Source organism: Nematolebias whitei, chromosome 22 (assembly GCF_014905685.2).
Source record: "Nematolebias whitei isolate Nwh7 chromosome 22, NemWhi1, whole genome shotgun sequence".
Classification (NCBI taxonomy): domain Eukaryota; kingdom Metazoa; phylum Chordata; class Actinopteri; order Cyprinodontiformes; family Rivulidae; genus Nematolebias; species Nematolebias whitei.
The window spans coordinates 19,374,226-19,391,651 of record NC_056519.1 but is presented as its reverse complement, the minus strand read 5'-3'; the positions used below and the strand labels follow the sequence as shown (position 1 = coordinate 19,391,651).

The 17,426-nt window shown below is 40.9% G+C and overlaps 1 protein-coding gene across 1 annotated transcript in view; it reads right to left on the bottom strand.

The window, feature by feature from the left end:
- rassf3 (Ras association domain family member 3) overlaps positions 1–17,426 on the bottom strand; it is a 73,662-nt gene that overhangs the window by 2,238 nt on the left and 53,998 nt on the right. The window contains exons 3-6 of the mRNA XM_037696228.1: positions 6,810–6,917; positions 4,904–5,077; positions 3,724–3,811; positions 135–250 (exon numbers count right to left, since the gene is read on the bottom strand). Of these exons, the coding sequence (XP_037552156.1) occupies positions 135–250; positions 3,724–3,811; positions 4,904–5,077; positions 6,810–6,917 (486 nt within the window). The remainder of the gene's footprint in view (positions 1–134; positions 251–3,723; positions 3,812–4,903; positions 5,078–6,809; positions 6,918–17,426) is intronic.

Genomic DNA, 17,426 nt, shown 5'->3' with positions numbered 1-17,426 from the left:
TCCAAATTACATTATAATAATCTCTTTCCTCAAAACTCTACATTATGACAACGTGAAAAACTATTTGAGATTTTAGTCAATTTCTTAAAAACGGAAAAGTAAAATCACATTTTGGTGTTCACAGCTGTTCCTACCATGACTTCTCCGTTCTGCTGCTCTCTCAGGACAAAGCCGAGCATGTTGGAGTCGGGTCCCGCCACCAGACGAAGAAACAACGGCTTCTCGCCGTCCGCCAGCTTACACACATACACTGAAACACACACACACACACACAGGAGTCACTCCACTGTGTACAAATAAACAGAGGGGTGCGGCACATTAACAACCAGTAATTTACAACAAGAGACCGTTGGGATGTTTTTACATCTGAGCCCGAGGTGGAAGGAATTTCTGGGAACCAAAAAATATTGAGTTAACTAGAAGTGTTTTATTTTTAATCCCATTTTAATGTTCAATGTGGATAAATATTCACATTTCATATAAAGATTTAAAAATCAGATAATTTCTTCCGAGAGTTCAGCCAAAAGAAAATAATTTCTCCATCTTCAGATCCCAGTACAGTCGTCCCTCGCTCTATCGCGGTTTGTGGACGTTCAGTCCGTCCAAAATATTGCTCAAATGTTTTTACACACGATTATGGACTTTATAGTAATATCACTGTACCCATGTGGATGTGAAAAAGTTAACGACAAAAAAAAAAAAAATTCAGACAGGTGCCGCCATTTTGTAGTTTTCTTTCTTTCAGCCTCCACTGTACTGTTATCACCACTCATAAGGACTACATTTCCCTCAAATCAATGCTGTGCTGTACAGTAGTGCCTCCAGCAGCCGTTTTTTGCCGAACAATATTTTTGCCAAGCGATTTCATGACCGCTGAACCGGCCTTTCAAACGTAAAATGTAATTCACGTCACATGGAAAAGTTTCTTTTAAAGAAAATCCAACTTTACAGACGTAACATTCAAATGAAAGTGTAACTCATGTGAGGACACGTCTCTTTAAAAACACAGCTTGACCCCGTGACCCGGGCTCTGATTGGATGTTCCAGTAGACACTTTTTTCCAACTGGACATTAATTGTGTTATTGTTTCTAAAAGTTCTGTGTTCATAAGTTTCTGGCGGCGAATTGAAACACCAGAAATGCTTTTTAACTGAAATGCTTCGTAACCCGGGCGCTGATTGGTTGTTACAGTAGCAGACGGTCGCTAAAAGAGTAGCAGGGGTTTGTTTACCTCCGCTCTTTTTCAACTAGACAGCTTCCAAACTTTCTGCGTGTTCAAACGTTTCTGGCGGCGAAGCGAAACGCCACTGGAAGATGCCGACGACTAAAGAGAAAGTGGAACTTCTGGACAAACTTTAAGATGGCCGAACCTACGAGGATGTTGTTGGCCGCCTGCAGTGCGGTTGTTAAAGACGGAAGCTGCATTGATCTTGTGGATTAATGATTGCAGAAAAAAAAAGATCACTTTGGATACAACACCATCTGGACAAAGGCGAAATATTATGATCGTCTTGGATCGGCATTAGACGAGGTAAATGGGGGGGGGGGGGGGGGGGAGACGAACCCAAAGCTGGACCTTTCGACCACCTGGTTCAACCACCGAACCACTGCGTTTAGTGCCAGCAAGGGATCGTTCGACAAATTTCAAAAACAATTCGGATTAAAAAGTGTTTCTCTGCACGGAGGCTGCGTCCGCTGATCCAGCAGGAGTGGAGGAGTTTGTTAAGACGAGTTCAAAGATCTGATCTGTGAGGGGTCCACAGGTCTGAACGAGGTTTTAACGTGGACGAAACGGACCTGTTCTGGAAAAGGATTCTCACACTTTTATTATGAAGGACGAAGCCAAAGCGCCTGGTTTCATCTCATCTTCATCACTGGACAGCTACGTCTTCACCTCTTCTTCATCTTTGCCGAGTACCCATTTAAAATTAATTTTATTCTAAAGGTTTAAGAGTTTAGAAAATTGTTAGGAACATTGCGAGAGTGTGGGAAGGGTTTTAAACGCCAATATATACCTGTATATAAATACTAAAATAAACTACTACTACTTGTGTACATAATTTCATTCCATCTCGTGTACTACATGAGATGGTAATGATAAAGTTTACAGAACTTGAACTTGGACTACTGTATCCCTATACTGTGCAGTTTTTCACTTAACGCAGGTGGGCAGGGTACGGAACACCCGTGATAAATGAGGGACTACTATATCGTAACATAAGGCCAAGATGGCCGCACTCAGCTGAGCCACAGCTTCACAGGCTCCTGGTGAACTCTATCTTTTTATGTTCCTGATGCATTTGTTTCAACAGGTTTTTGTTTTGCACCTACACTGAACATCCACAGTACAGGTACGACTGCGACACACTTGCGGGGTTTTCTGTGTTGCCATCATGGTTCAGTCCTTCCAGCCTCGGGCTCAGGCCTGTCATGGCGGATGTCTCCATGATCCTCCATCTGCCTGCATGGACCGAACTCTACGGTCCCATTCGGTTTTGCAGGGGAACCTTGGATGTTCTCTGCCTGCCGGACCCGGTTGTGGGGGCAGTCTGGGAGGCAGCTGCTGCAGTCATTATTACCATCAAGCTGCTGACGGGACCTGCTAACAAGACCACGTCGCTAACAGTACCATGCTGCCGCTGACTGGACCATGTTGCAAAGATAACCTCACTGTCACCAGAACCACTCTGCCAATAGGTCCATGCTGCTGTAGATTTATTTCTTTTTCACTTTTACCTCGTTTCCCCCCCCCCCCCCTCACTGGCTATGCAAAAAGTGTATTCTGAAAAGGATAAGAAGGCCGCGCTATATAGCAGCAGCTTTGTGCGTTCCGCCCATCTTTCAGACGACTGTACGAACATATTCTTGTTGTATCTCGGTGCAACGATCATAAAGCTTATTCTGATTCTGATTGTTTCTGTAATTTTGTTGCACGATTTGAATAAATCCCAGTTTATGTTAATTTTGGGGCTCCGAGCTCGACTCCGCTCGCATGAAGCGTGTAAATTTTAGCCGAACAGAACCTATGAGAATCGTGCTGCTGCTGTTCCATGTACTGTTTTGCACCATTAGTGACTCGTGTATATCTTAGTGCACCGTTGGGCGTTCGTTTAGCGTATATCTTAGTTTATATCTCAGATCCTTATTTGTCGTTTCTTTTTACACTTTATATTTTTGGTACTGTTTGATGTACTGTATCTGGGACCTTGTGTACACAATTTTATTCCACCTCATGTACCACAAGTGATGTGAATGACAATAAAGAACCTTGAATCTTTGAATAAAAACATTATTTTCCTCACGAAAAGCCAAATAAAACGTTTTGAAGCCACACGCATGTGCAGACGTCATCTTTAATTAGCAGCAGTTTCACTCCAGTAATTAATGTAAACCAAACCACGAGGAGGCTCCCTCCTCAAACGTCTAGAAATATTTAGTGATGAAACGCCTCAGACATCAAACGAGTCATTTTATTACTTTTCATACGGTGAAATCCTCGCTTGCGGCTGAAAAACTGTCTCCTAACTTCAAGCTGTTAACTAGACTGAAACACAATCTGTGGGATCCTCCAACGGCTGCTGATCTGTGTGTGTTCTGTTTTTATACTCAACATGTGTGTGTGTGTGTATTCCTGGTGTGCCGCAGTTGTGGCATCCAAGATGAGGGCGAGCCCCCCCCCCCCCCCCCCACACACACACACACGTGCACTGTCGTTAGTCTTACCCTGCTCCTCTCGGTGGTATCGTTTGTACAGCGCATACTTGGCCGGGTTGTCTGCCACGGTGAACTTGTTCAGCAAGGCGACGATCACCTGAACACACAAACACAACACAAACACTCAGATTGTTGTTGAACGCAACAAACCGTTATAAACGAGAGAAACTGCTCGTTTTTGGGGACAAAAATGCAGCGAGGATGCTGAGCTGAATGTTGCTGAAGAAGCTGAAACAGAGTCAGTAAAACTAAAAAGTAGCTAAACACTAGCTCAAGGCTAAATGTGTCAAAAGGACAACAAAAATAAAGCAAGTTTGCTGAAGCAGATTTCAATCAACAATATTTTAAAGGGTTTAAAGAAATCTAAATGTTTTATGTGGTCAACACTGAAAGAAAAAGTCAATATTTTGAATTTTAAAATGACTTTAGCTTCATGGAAGTGTTCATTTTCACTCCCAGTTTAGTGACTACATGTTCCTCTAAACGGAGCTAGAGAGGAAAGGTCGATACAGTGGTTCTTGATCGTGCCACTAAAAGGAAGCAACATGACTTTTGTCTTCAAGAAAATTGAAAGACATCCAGTCCCTGATGTCAGCCAGGCAGTCAAGATGAGGTTGGATAGAACGTGCACCAGAGTGCTTCAGAGGGAAGTAAATTTGACAGTCATTGACGTAAAGATGAAAAGATATGATGTGTTTACAAAAAACAGCACATAGTGGCATGAGGTATAAAGAAAAGAGAAGAGGACCGAGAATGGATCCCTGCGGTACCCCCCACCAAAGAGCTGCAGATGTTGAAATAAAATCCTTGATGTTGACACAAGATACTTGTGTCCACCTTATTTCTGATTCTGTTTTTAAATTAGTGATGCAGTCAGCCATTTTCTGAGGAACATGAATCAGTTTTGCCTTTTCACGTGCCAAACTGGTCTCTTTATCTAAAGGTTTCTTTTAGTTCTTCAAAACTGATTGTGTTTGAAAAAACAAAACAAAACATGGTTTATAAACCAAGATGTTGAACAAGCATGAACTAATTTACACATTTTCTTCAAAATAATCTGAGTTTAACTGATTTTAGACAATAAAACAATAATAAAGTGGAAGTTTTGCGTCTCGTCAGAGCTTCATGAACTCTTCCAGCAGGCCGTGAGCTCAAAGTGTGTCCACGTGTGTTTTTGTGGGTTCTCCACCTGTTTCACGGTGTTTTCAGAGCTGATGTGGAGCGTGTTGTTGACTCCTCGGGGCAGATAGAAGGCCTCCTGCGTCACGGTTCCTACTGCTCCTTTCGGACCCCCCCGCACAGTCACCGGCCGCCTCAGATCCATCGTGACCTTGATGAAGCCGGTGTACACGGAGGTGGGATTCTGAAAGAGACGTGTTTACAACATGTCACCACTTCAAGAACCATTCGGTGCTTTCTCCATTAATGGACTTCTATTCCTGCATTTATTTATTTCATATAAAGCACAAAGTCAGAGTTGTCCTACGTGTGTCCAGATCGTCTCACACAGACAAGCAAAAATCTCGTTACTCCATGAGAAGGGGTGTGCGCTCGGTTTGAGCTGTCATTACTAAATATTTTAATAAAATACTTTTTCTCTGCGAGAGGCTTCCTCTGTGAGAATGTGCAAACTTTCTTTGTCGTACGTGACAGGAAATTAAAAAAAAAAAAAATCAAACTTATTGGCCTTTTCTGGGAACAAAACTTATTGTGTATGCTTTGTGCATTGAGGAGGACTTTCAGCTACTACCACAACAAATTTTAGCTCAAAGTCAGTAAAACCGACTGAGTTATAGTCATATTTGTGTTGACTAAGACTGATTAGCTGAGGCAGCCATCTTGAATAGGATTGCCTCCAAGTATTAACCACTTGTAGACGTACAGCCGATGATCACTTCCTGAGAGTTTCATTGAAATCCAACCAGTGGTTCAGGAGATATTTTGCTAACAGACAAACAGGGTTGAAGCTAAATCTTTAAGCGAAACCGTCTCACAATCTGTAGCGTTCCGAGTACGTTTTGAAGACGCTGCACAGCTACTACCACAACAAAACGTATCCATTAAACTGTCAAGAGTTGGAGCCGCGCTTGTGTTTGCAAAGGCTGTGGCGGCCATCTTGAATTGGATTTACTCCAACAGATAATTAGTTTTAGTTCTAATAAATATTTTCTGAGTTTTATTAAAGTCCATCCACTGATTTGTGAGATATTTTGCTAAAACTAAAGACAAGCACATGCTAGCAAAATAATAAAAAATGCATAGAGTGTTGCCGTCAGCAGGGAGAGCGATAAACGAAAAACCTGCAGATCTGAGTACAGAAAGGCACCGTTCCTTTTCGAACTTTATAAAAACCCGCTGCTCCGTGAGATTATTTCAGTTTTTACCCGGAGTCTGAACTTCCTCTGAAACTCGGGTTTCAGCAGCGTTTTATCCCGAGTTACAGCAAACACGGCTTGACGCTCACGCTGCCAAGGAAAACACTGCGGGGGAGAACAATAGCAGGAATCACATCAGCGTGATGCGAGCGCTCAGGAATGCCGAGAGCAGGAGGACGCAGCGCTAACGTGAAAAGTTACCACACAGAAACAAGCTGTTGAACACAAAAACATTAACACACACGTTGTTATATTTTAAGAGGATCAAAACAAACACTTCTACATTTCTGATCTAGCTTGAAGTTATTACGCATAGTCAGCATCTTACCTGCAGCAGACGTCGTCGTAAAAATGAAACCACTCTTCTTGCGGTCTACTGCAGGTAAGACACTCACTGAAATGCTCCGTACAACTCAAAGTCTAGTGGTTGGACACGACTAAGACAGGGGAAAAATACTGCTCCTCTTTTTGCAGGATTAAAAACAGGCCTCTTGGTTAAAAACAGACAGATTTGTCACCAGCGTTGCTACTTTGTGGCTTCTTGTTGCTAAAAATAAAAACAACGAACACTTTACAACTAAATAAAACGTAAAGTAGGTTGGACTTTGCAGATGTTGTGACGCATCCTTTAGGATTTTCAGTTTATTACAGACCTGCTGTCTCATAGTGAGGCGGTCGTTTTAGTGCGGGACACCACGAGCGTCGTCTTGTTGGACTCACCAGCGTCATTTTCAGGTAATCTCTGGTCAGAGAGTTGTACTGCTCGATCCTCTGCTTGATCTCCTCCCTGCTGAGCTCTGAACGTGACTCTCGCTCCTTCTCCACATCCTTCCATGAAGACAAGAGGGGGAAAAAGAAAACGAGTTCATATCGGACGTAGACGAGAGCGCAAGAGGAAGGAAAACATTAAAAACATCTTAAAAACACATCAAAGCTTCACAAGACATCACTAGAACACTGGAAAAAGTAAGGAATCACCACTTTTGAAGGGTGTTCTTTTAATAGTTTTATTTTTTTTATGGATTAGTTTTTCTTCTTTCGGCTGCTCCCTTCTTCAGAGGTCGCCACAATGAACCGAGTCTCACGAAGACGCGGTAATTGTTTTTACGCCGGATGTTCTTCCTGACTCAACCACAGAGCACCGAGCTACCACAGCTCTCTGTGCGGAGCAGAGAGCTGCCATCTAGGGCGGTAAATGAGGGTGGAGGCAGGGGTGGATGCTTCACCTAACCCACGCACATGTTTATGTTTTTAGTACCGGGAGTTGAACCGGCGATCTTCCGATCACAGGCCCACCTTCTCTAACCTCTTCGCCACCACTCCCTCCAATATTACCCTTTCATATATTATTATAATTACTATTGTTATCAAAAACAGTAGTAGTAGTTGTTAAACTTGTTCTCTGATCAGCTTTGCAGGTTGGAGTATTTTATTTTATTCATTTATTTTTACTGAAAGGAGATCCAAATGTTTGTCAGCCTTTGTTCGTTTCTTTTTGTTTTGAGACTGTCAAATATTTTGTTTTTCAAAAAACTAATTTTATACTGTACCCAACTCTTCAGGGAGGTAACGGTGAAATAATGCTTATGGGAGATATTACAGAGAAACAGTAAAATATAGGGTTGATTAAACAAATAAACATCGAAGCTGCACCGTCACGACAAAGAAAGGCCATGACGGATGCATCCTACACACACAGACTTGGTCTCATGTCCTCATGACACATCCGTTTTAAAGAATTTTTCACATCCTTTGCCTGAAGGCTAAATGTATATTCACCTTAAAAAAAAAAAAGAGTCATAACGAAACGTTCTTTCAGCTGATGCAATAAAAAATACATTGTAATGTAGACTTGCACATTTATTAAGACATAATGATCTCCCTTTATCTGACATCCATCCATCCATCCATCATCTTTTGCAACATTTTGTGATGATTTATCTTCCTGAAGTTTCATAATCCTCTTGTTTCAACTGACGTCTCTCGCGTTGGATCATAGATGTCCACTTTTGAGCAACTCTCCAACTAAATTAAACAATAAAAAGCACATCCCTCAAGAATGGTGAATCCAAAATGGGTTGTAAAAATAAAAGTTCCAGGTGAAATTGGAGCATCATTAATGAGATTTTCCGTCAGTGTGCATTCAGTCTGATCGAGCTGAATATCTCCTAACACGGAGACATACATCTGAACATTCTTGTTTAAATGAACGCTGAAAACCAGGATGGCACGTTCAAACTTGTCTGATGATTGAATTACTGCCTCACAACAGGCATGAAAACACACAAACACACAAAAACAATAACCCCGCTCACACACAGCAGCCAAGTTTGTTGCATAATAAGCTGTAAAAAGCAGAATCCACTGACCGCTCAGGCTATTAAAATGTTTCCGAGCAGTCAACACGACTCCAAACAGCTTCAACGACTCGTATAAACATAAACTAACTGGTCAGAACACAAGATTTTTTTTTTTTTTTCTCAAAATATTTATGGTTAATACAAAAAAAAAAAAAATCTACATAAGTGCTGTTGCATTTTATGGCATGAAAATTAACAGGACTATCAGGAAGTTGAGGCTTTAAAATGTTCCAAATAAAATAAAATAAAAACAACACTTGATGAAATTTAAAGTTTAAAAAAATAACTTGATTGAGAACTACTTCAGACTACCTAATTTAAGCATATAGTTAGTTATAAACAGGTAAAACCTTTGGCAAGAAACACATTTAGGTAGCAGTTTTTTGCAGATGCCATTAAGGTGGTAGTCAATTTTATTTCGTATACTGGTGACATAACGAGGTGGTACACTTGCTTGTGAAAAGTACCGCACTTGCCGCCGTACACGTTGCACTGAAGTATAAGTCGCATCAGTCCAAATGTGTCTAATAAAGTGGGAAAAAACAAATACATCGCATCGATTATGCGTCGCTGCTGACAACACTTGGCTTGCCACATTAGTCGAGCGCCCTCTAGTGACTGAAAATGGTAGTGATCAATATTTTCCATGTCAGAATAAATGAAATCGTCAGATCTCAGCCAAATATTGGATTATAAATATGAGGAAAAAACATAAATACGTGCTTCGCTGTGTAAGTCGCAGAGCACGCTAATTTACGCAAAACACTGACGTATACTGCGAAAAATACAGTAATTAAAATAATAAAACAGGGCATTGGTTATTTAAGAAAACTGTAACTTAGAGATGTGCAAAAGAAGAAAAGACACATTTTAAGGTTTTAAAGCCTGAAAACAAAACAAAGTGTTTAAAACTGGACAATAAACTTAAAATGTCTTTGGTATAAAAATCTCAGTGCAAACACCGGAGGTATTCTGTGCTTACATGGACATAGCACAGCTCTCTTCTATATCTATTAAAAACCACACACACGCATGCACACACGAGTCTGGGAGGCCTCCAAGCACAGACACCCTTATAAGGATAACAAACAATACGCCGAGGGAAGAAACGAGGTGCCGGTACAGCAAGTGCAGGCAGGGGAAGGTTTACAGCTCAGACAACGAGCAGGAATGTCAGTTTGAGAGAGATTATGAGGAAAAATCCTCCAGTTAATCTGAGAATTTCAGTCTGGCGTCGACGTCCGGTTCGATTCAAAGAAAATCAGGAGGGCACAGAACTAAATTTGATCATTTACTGTGTATGTCGTGCAGTAAAATGTCCCTCATGTTTACACACACTGTTGTAAATCACACGCTTCATAACACAGAAGTGTGTATTTACTCTCTACGCCTGGAATGTGAGGGGCGTCATAATCCAGGCTGGTCAGACCTGCTTTAAGTTCATGGCCTGAAGGCCTCGCACCGTGCCACCACACAAACAAACGTGGCCTCACTACAGACCTCGCCAGGACTCCTCAAAGACCGTCCACGTTCTGGAAGAGCTTTACCTCCTAATGGGGCCATCCAGGATCAAGAGGGTCCGAGTTTGTAGCTCCCAGAACTCATTAAGAAGGAAAAGGGTTCTGTGTCTCTTCCTGATTCAACTCAGCTGGACCGGGCAATTTCAGTTTTTCTACTACGCAGACAAAAGAACCAGAAAATCATCCTCACAGTCCGACGCCTCCATTTCATCTCGTGTTGTGAACATGCACAACAGGCAGATTAAAATCCTGCTGCTGCAGATTAACAAAAAATACAGACTGTGCAGCCAAAAGCCTTCAGTTTGTTTTACCCAGCCGTCTGTACAAACATGGAAACAGACTGAAGCTATACGAGCTGTCGAGCAGCTCAAATAAACAACTGGAGTTTGCAGTTTGTCAGTTCTTTGCCTAAGCTTTCCAGTGGTTCCCAACCATGGTCCCTGAGGAACACCATCTTGCATATTTTAGTTGTTTCTCTGCTCCAACACACCTGGTTCAGTGATTTAATCGCTTCCTCATGTTCTGCAGAAGCCTTTTAATCACTCATGAATTAAAATCAGGTGTGTCCGAGCAGAGAAACTAAAACATGCAGGACGGTGTTCCTCAAGGACCACGGTTGGGAACCCTAAACTATGAAATGTTTGCATTTGTGTTTGTCAATGTATAGTTGATCAACAGCTTAAACCTGTAATAAAACCTTCAATGTGAACTCGTTGTGACAAACAATTTTAATCGGATGGCTGTTTTTCTGCTCATAAAGTCCTCAGATCAACCTAAACGTGTCACTGTCTTAACTTGTTTACCTCACCTGCCCGACTCTTCCAGACTCATCAGGATTAGAGACATTATCGCTCAACAGGTCCGGTCAGTTCAGTGAAGAGCAACAAAATCACAAAGCTCAAGTTCACAGATTCTCTGATTTATTTCCGAGTCTTCCTGCTCAAAGGAAGTTGTGATGACTTCAAACTGAGGTGCTTTTCCATGATTTCATTTCAACGTTAAGCAGCTGCCAGGTCAGACGAGACAAATCTCATCACCAGGACGGGGATTATCCGTCATCTCCCCGTCCACATGAGGGAGGAAAAACTTCCACTTCAAACGTTGTGCAATTGCGTCCATCTATGTGGAGGAATGGTAGCAGCTAAAACATCTGACCAAGTTCTTCTGACACTCATCAAAAGCATTTTAGTCTGAGATTCTCTACTCGGGGTATTTAGAGGAACTGGGAGGGTGAGGAAGATGAGGTGAAAACAAACAGAAAAGAGCTGCAACTCAATGAGGTCATGGTGCTTTTAAAGAGCAAAGAGGAGTCCTCCCACTGAAGCTGAACTCCAAAACAAAGACCTACAGTTAGGACATAAACATGAAGAAACCGTTGAATCCAAAGATGGTTCAGTTGATTTTATACTGGTTTCATCATGTGAACAGTTTATTGGTCTTAAATCATTAAAAGTATAAAACTTTATAATGTTTGTGATGACAGGAAATACAACAAGAGTGCTTATAAATATTAAGAAACTAGAATATCTGCTGAAAGTTCTGCTGGTTTTGTGTCAGAATCAAAAGGACAAGGTCAACTAGAAGAGGAATAAGTAGGCTCAATCATCCAGGTAAATAAATCACAGATAAGTTAAATGATGACGATGATGTCATCTGGACAGTTTCTTTTTGGAAGAAACGTTTCGTCTTTAATCCAAAGGACTTCATCAGTCCGAGTCCTGCCAACATGATCTGTCGTATTAAGCAGCAGCTTGTGGACGTGGTTCAAACCAGTTTGACATTTAACTTATTTGTGATTTATTTACCTGGATGATTGAGAGTACTTTTTGTTTTCAACCATTTTGGCCAGATTGTTCTCGGACTGGTTCAGTGAGTAGCAAGTGGACATTTTGCCTATAATATATTGACATATATATATATATATATATAGACAATCATATATTAATATATATGATTGTTATGCACAGATGATGGATTGTTTTAGACTGATGGTCCTTCATTTTACATGTGCAAAGCCAGGCTGCATGGGAACTCCACAGCAGACTGGTTTGAACCACGTCAACAAGCTGCTACTTAATACGACAGATCATGCTGGCAGGCCTCAGACTGATGAAGTGCTTCGGATTAAAGACAAAAAGTTTCTTCCAGAAAAAATAAATTGTCCAGATGACGACATGATTTAACTTTTTTGTGATAGAAGAGCAGAAGATTTTCAAAAGTAAACAAAACCACCACACATAATCTATGATTTATTTTAGTGATCCAACATATTTTTCGCTGTATAAGTCAGTTTTTTGCATAAATTGCATGCCCTGTGGTTTATATGCCAAAGTGACATATTTATGGATTATTTTCCCATATTTATAAACCAATTTTTTGCTGAGATATGACGGTTTTCATTAATCCTGACTGAAAATATTGAACACTACCATTTGTAGCCGCTAGATGGCACTGATGTAGTTTGGCATGTCGTTATATCATGTAATAGGTAAAGGCTATTAATGACACAATCGGCTTGCCATAGAAGCCACCGTCGTCTGCCTGAAGCAACCGAATCAGCTGCATGTCGCTGCGTCGCCCTGGTGAAATGCAGCTGATCTGACTGTCAAAGTGCATTTATTAAGTAAAAGTTCAACCGAGACACACATTTACTATAAAGTAAAGCAAACAAATAATTGTTTTTAAGTTTTACTCTTGTTAAATTCTTGTTAAAGTCCTCCCGTGCACGCTCCCGCAGCCGCCATTTGGCAGCTAATCAATTTTTGGCACAACACCGGCCCACATCTCCTGGTTGTCAGTGGTGACGCTTAATAGATGCGACGTATTTATGGATTTTTCCACTTGATTAGACATATTTGGACAAATGCGACTTATGGGGTGGTGCTACTTGTACGGCAGAAAATATGGTATATGCAGAACTGTTAGTTGAATGAAAGCAGGCAGCTAAAGGTGAGCAGCTTTATGCAGCTTTTGATAAAGACTGAGGACAAATAATGAGTAAGAAGTGTCGAACTGTCCTTATTTGTTTATCTAATTCAGCTGGAAACAAAAAGTTCCTCATTTAATGACAGCTGACACATCTCTCTGTCACTGCAGCACATTATGAAACACTAAGAGACATAACAGTCTGTTTTTACGTTTACTCTGTGTTCAAATGATTAATCGAGCATCTTCATGTTTCAAATGTTGCCAAAAAAGCAGAAGTCTGATTTGACACCAGTTTCCAGGCAATGCAGGAAAAAGAAAAAGCAGAAGAGAAAGAGGGACGCGTAAAACTTTTTACCTCCAAGCCAGCACCTCTCCGCTAATTTTATATTAGTCTCTGAAAGAGACGGAGCTTTTTATCACCTGCAGCATTTCAGCCTTTGTTCAGCATTACAGAGCCTCTCTGGTATTCTCTGCCTGTAAATATGTGACGTCAGGAGAAACGTGCGTTTGAGCTGGGAGAACTGCACCCAGCAGCACCGAACGTGTTTGAGTGGCACTGCAGCCAGACTAAACACAGCTAACTGCGTTAAAACCTACACTTAACGGAGTCAAAATACTTCATCTGCATGACCGAAGTAGCCCAAGTCATGGGAGGAAGTCGTCTTTCCTCACGAGTTCCAACAATTTCTGCAGAGAACGGATAAAAATGGAGACGATAAGAAAATTAGTTTCAGAGTTTAGATGTGAAAACTAATCCAGATGGACGATGTGAATTACTTAAAATCTGTTTCAAGCTCAAATAATTAAATCGCCTTTAAAAACTAAACAAAATCGTCAATATAGTTATTTAATTACAACGCAAAACAGGTCGCAAAATCTTAAAAACATCACCATGACTGACGAATACGTTAAAATTATTCATCACACAATAACGTCACTCACTGTTTTTGTAACTTCGGATGTCCTTCCTGATGCAACCACAGACCACCGAGCTACCACAGCCCTCTGTGTGGAGCAGAGCTGCCATCTAGGGCGCCCGGGGGAGCAGATGGTGGGGGTTAAGGCCTTGCTCAAGGGTCCAGAGTGGGGCAAATGGTGGTAGAGGCAGGTATGGGTGTTTCACTTTCCCCACCCACATTTTGATGTCAGTACGGGGAGTTGAACTCGCGACCTTCCAATCACACGCCCACCTTCTCTAACCTCTGCGCCACCACGCCCCTTTATAACGAGTATTTACATTTATATGTTCAGGACTGAATCCTCATAAAAACTAGATCACCTCTCATATTTTTCATTTATTTATTTATGGCTTCCCTTCTCTTGAGCCGTCTTACCCCCCCTCACCATTCGGGGCTTCCTGTTGAGGACACGGGAGGGGAAGTGGAGATGGGCCGCACCTTTCCTCCCAGCATTCCTCTTCCAGTGGGAGCAGACGAGCTGGTACGAAGCCACATGATCGGACTTTAAACACCTTTCCTCTGATCCAGACGGTCTTCAGCTCAAAGAAACAGTCCTGAGAACCTGAAGTGGTCGTTTCCACCGAACGACCGAAAGGTTAAACATCTAACTCAACAATGCCAGAGTTTGTACATGTTGTGAAACGAAAAGTTAGTATTTAACTCGTTTCCTAATTCAAAACAAACTAATAATAATAATAATAATAAAAATAATCAGCAAAAATAAAATAAACTTGAAAATTAGCTTTTTATTATGAAGCTATAGAGTGCTGAAATCAACTGAAGGTAAAACTGAGTTGTTTAAACAAAAAGCAGCTAAAAGCTAAAAGAAGCAAATTGCTAGTTAGTTAAAAGCTAAACAAGCAGAATGATAGCCAAAAGCTTAAAGTAGCTAGAAGCTAAAGTGGCATAAAAAGACAAACAGACCAAATACACTGAAGCGCATTAAAGACATTTGGATATTTTTTGATGAAATGGTGCTTAATAAAGTTAAACTTTTTTTTTTTTTTAAGCTGCAACAAAGCCAAATTATTTCCTGAATATGCTAAATTAGGGATGCACGATATAACATTTTTGGCTGCTATCTGATATGTTAAAACTTATTTGGCCAATAACCGATACAAATACCGATATTTTTTCGTAGATCTACTTACTTATCTACTTTTATTGGAGTTAAAATACATTATTCTGCATGGTCTTTGTCAGTTTGGTCTGCTACCAAATGCAGAAGCTAAAAAGTGGGCTGAAAATGATGTAACATTATATTTATATTATATATTTTAAAAAACAGCGCCTTTTATATCGGTGAGTTATTTTGATGTAATGGCCGATGCCCGATATTTAACTTTATCGCCAGTATCGGCCGATACAGATACCATACCAATAATATTGTGCATCCCTATACTAAATGTTTCATGAATGGCTAAAATGGCTCAAAGTTTATAAAACAAACAAAAAAAAAAAACATGAAAAATAATGTATGTTAAAATAAAGACACAAAACAAAAGTTTAATGTTGAATCAGTGAAAATAAAAAGGCTGACAGCAGCAAACTGGAACAGGGAGAACCTTTGTGTTCGCAAACCAGAACCTGCAGACTAAACCTGCTGGACCACACGGAGCCAAGAAACAGAACTCCAACACAGCGACGAGAGCCAGAGTGGACCACGCCGACCCGGTTCTGCAGAACGTGGAGGTACAGAACAAGCTGAACTCCACTCGGGAGGCTGCGAGGAAACCACAAGAAGCCCACCCAGAGACGAAGCTCAGACCATTACCAACACCGACAAACAGAGGGAGGAAGAGGAGGAGGGAAGCAGAATCAGGAAAACAAAATGAGAGAAAGATGTTAAACTCGATCCAACTCTTTAAACTTTATCTGTTGCTCTGGAGATGACGAGAAGATAGAACCATTTTGACCTTCCTCCCTTTTAAAAAACACTGCCGAGAAACTCGATCCTTCTCTAAACGTTACAGATCGAGCTCACGAACGCCAAGTTTATCTGCCAGAGATGAAGGTCTGCTAACCATTTGCTAACACAGGAGTCGAGCAACACAAAGCCAGAGGTCAGGATGTGTGCGTCTGCGTGACGGTTTCAAACCTGAAGTACAGTACTTACAGTAATGCAGACTGGTCTTGTTAATACATGTTTTAATATGCATCATTTCATCAGTAAACCTGTCCAAAACTTCTACAAAGCGTCAGATTGTTTGTTGTGTGAAGAAAACCTCAAAAAAACAACAATTATAAGGTTTTAACACAAAAACGAGAACATACAAATGAAATAAACTGATGTAAACTGAAACTTATTTTTTTTAAAGCTTGTACAATGACATCATCAAGACTGTTTACTTTTTTTTTTGCCATGGAAGACACAAATCAAGCGGTGTTGTGTAAGGCTACGTGCATTTAGTAAAGCATTAGCGCACATGGATGTGTAAATAATAATAGAGTGGTCCCTCGCTACTTGGCGGTTCGACTTTTGCGGTTTTTCAACGATCATTAACTTCAATATTACTCACGTGATTGGAACGGTACGGGATAAAAAGTTTATGGAAAAAAAAAATTTCGGACAGGTGCCGACATTTTAATAGTTTTCTTTCAATAAGTAGTAATAAATAATTGTACAATTGTACTACAAAAGTAATAAATAATCTGGCTTGGATACATAGTTTTCTTACACTGTAAGGCAGGTCAAAAGAACTACACTACCCAGAAGCCAACAGTGCTTTTGGCCACTGCTTTCTTCCGAAATGGAGGGAAAGTTTGGCAACACAAATCTACGCTATTTATGAAGCTCAATTATCCACATATCAACCTGGACGTAGTCGCTGCAGGGTATTTCTGCAGAACTGGAACCGAGCACGACCAGAACCGAGCTGCTGTTCTGCAGAGCTGGTGAGTACTCATAAAATGTTGCAGTACTGTACAGTACGTATGCGTATGTTGTTAAAATTATGTAGGTTTAAGAGTTTAGAACATTGCAAGAGAGTGGGAAGGGTTTAGAAAGCCTTAAAATATATATAAATACTAAAATAAATATAGCGTTCCTACTTTGCGGCTTTTCGCCTATTGTGGGGGTGTGTGGAACGTAACTACTGCGATAATGGAGAGACTACTGTATTGTCAAGTAAAAGCCAGGCGAAGACCTTTTCACCATCACACACCAGAACTACAATATTCTTATATGTACTTCAGATAAATACTTCAACATTGAACTACTGTGAACTCTGTATTAATCAGAATAATCAGGTGAAAAAGGTTTCCTGTTAGCTTTTGTGTAAAACCAGCTTCATGTAGGGTTTCGTGAAGCTGACCTCGTTGGAAGCCACAAAGAGACTTTTCTTCACACAAGGTCGAGCAATGGACGCTAAAGCAAACAGCAGTGAAGTAATCAAAGCAAAGTTCACTGAGGCGTGTATGAAGCAACACCGTCGTCCTTATCTCAACTCTGTGACTGGATCCAGTCCAAATACTCCGACAGGTCTGCTGAAACCACTTCACGGGGCTGAATCAAATCACATGTGCTGACAGTTTCACAAATGACCTGCTTTAGCCTCCAGGGTTGAATTC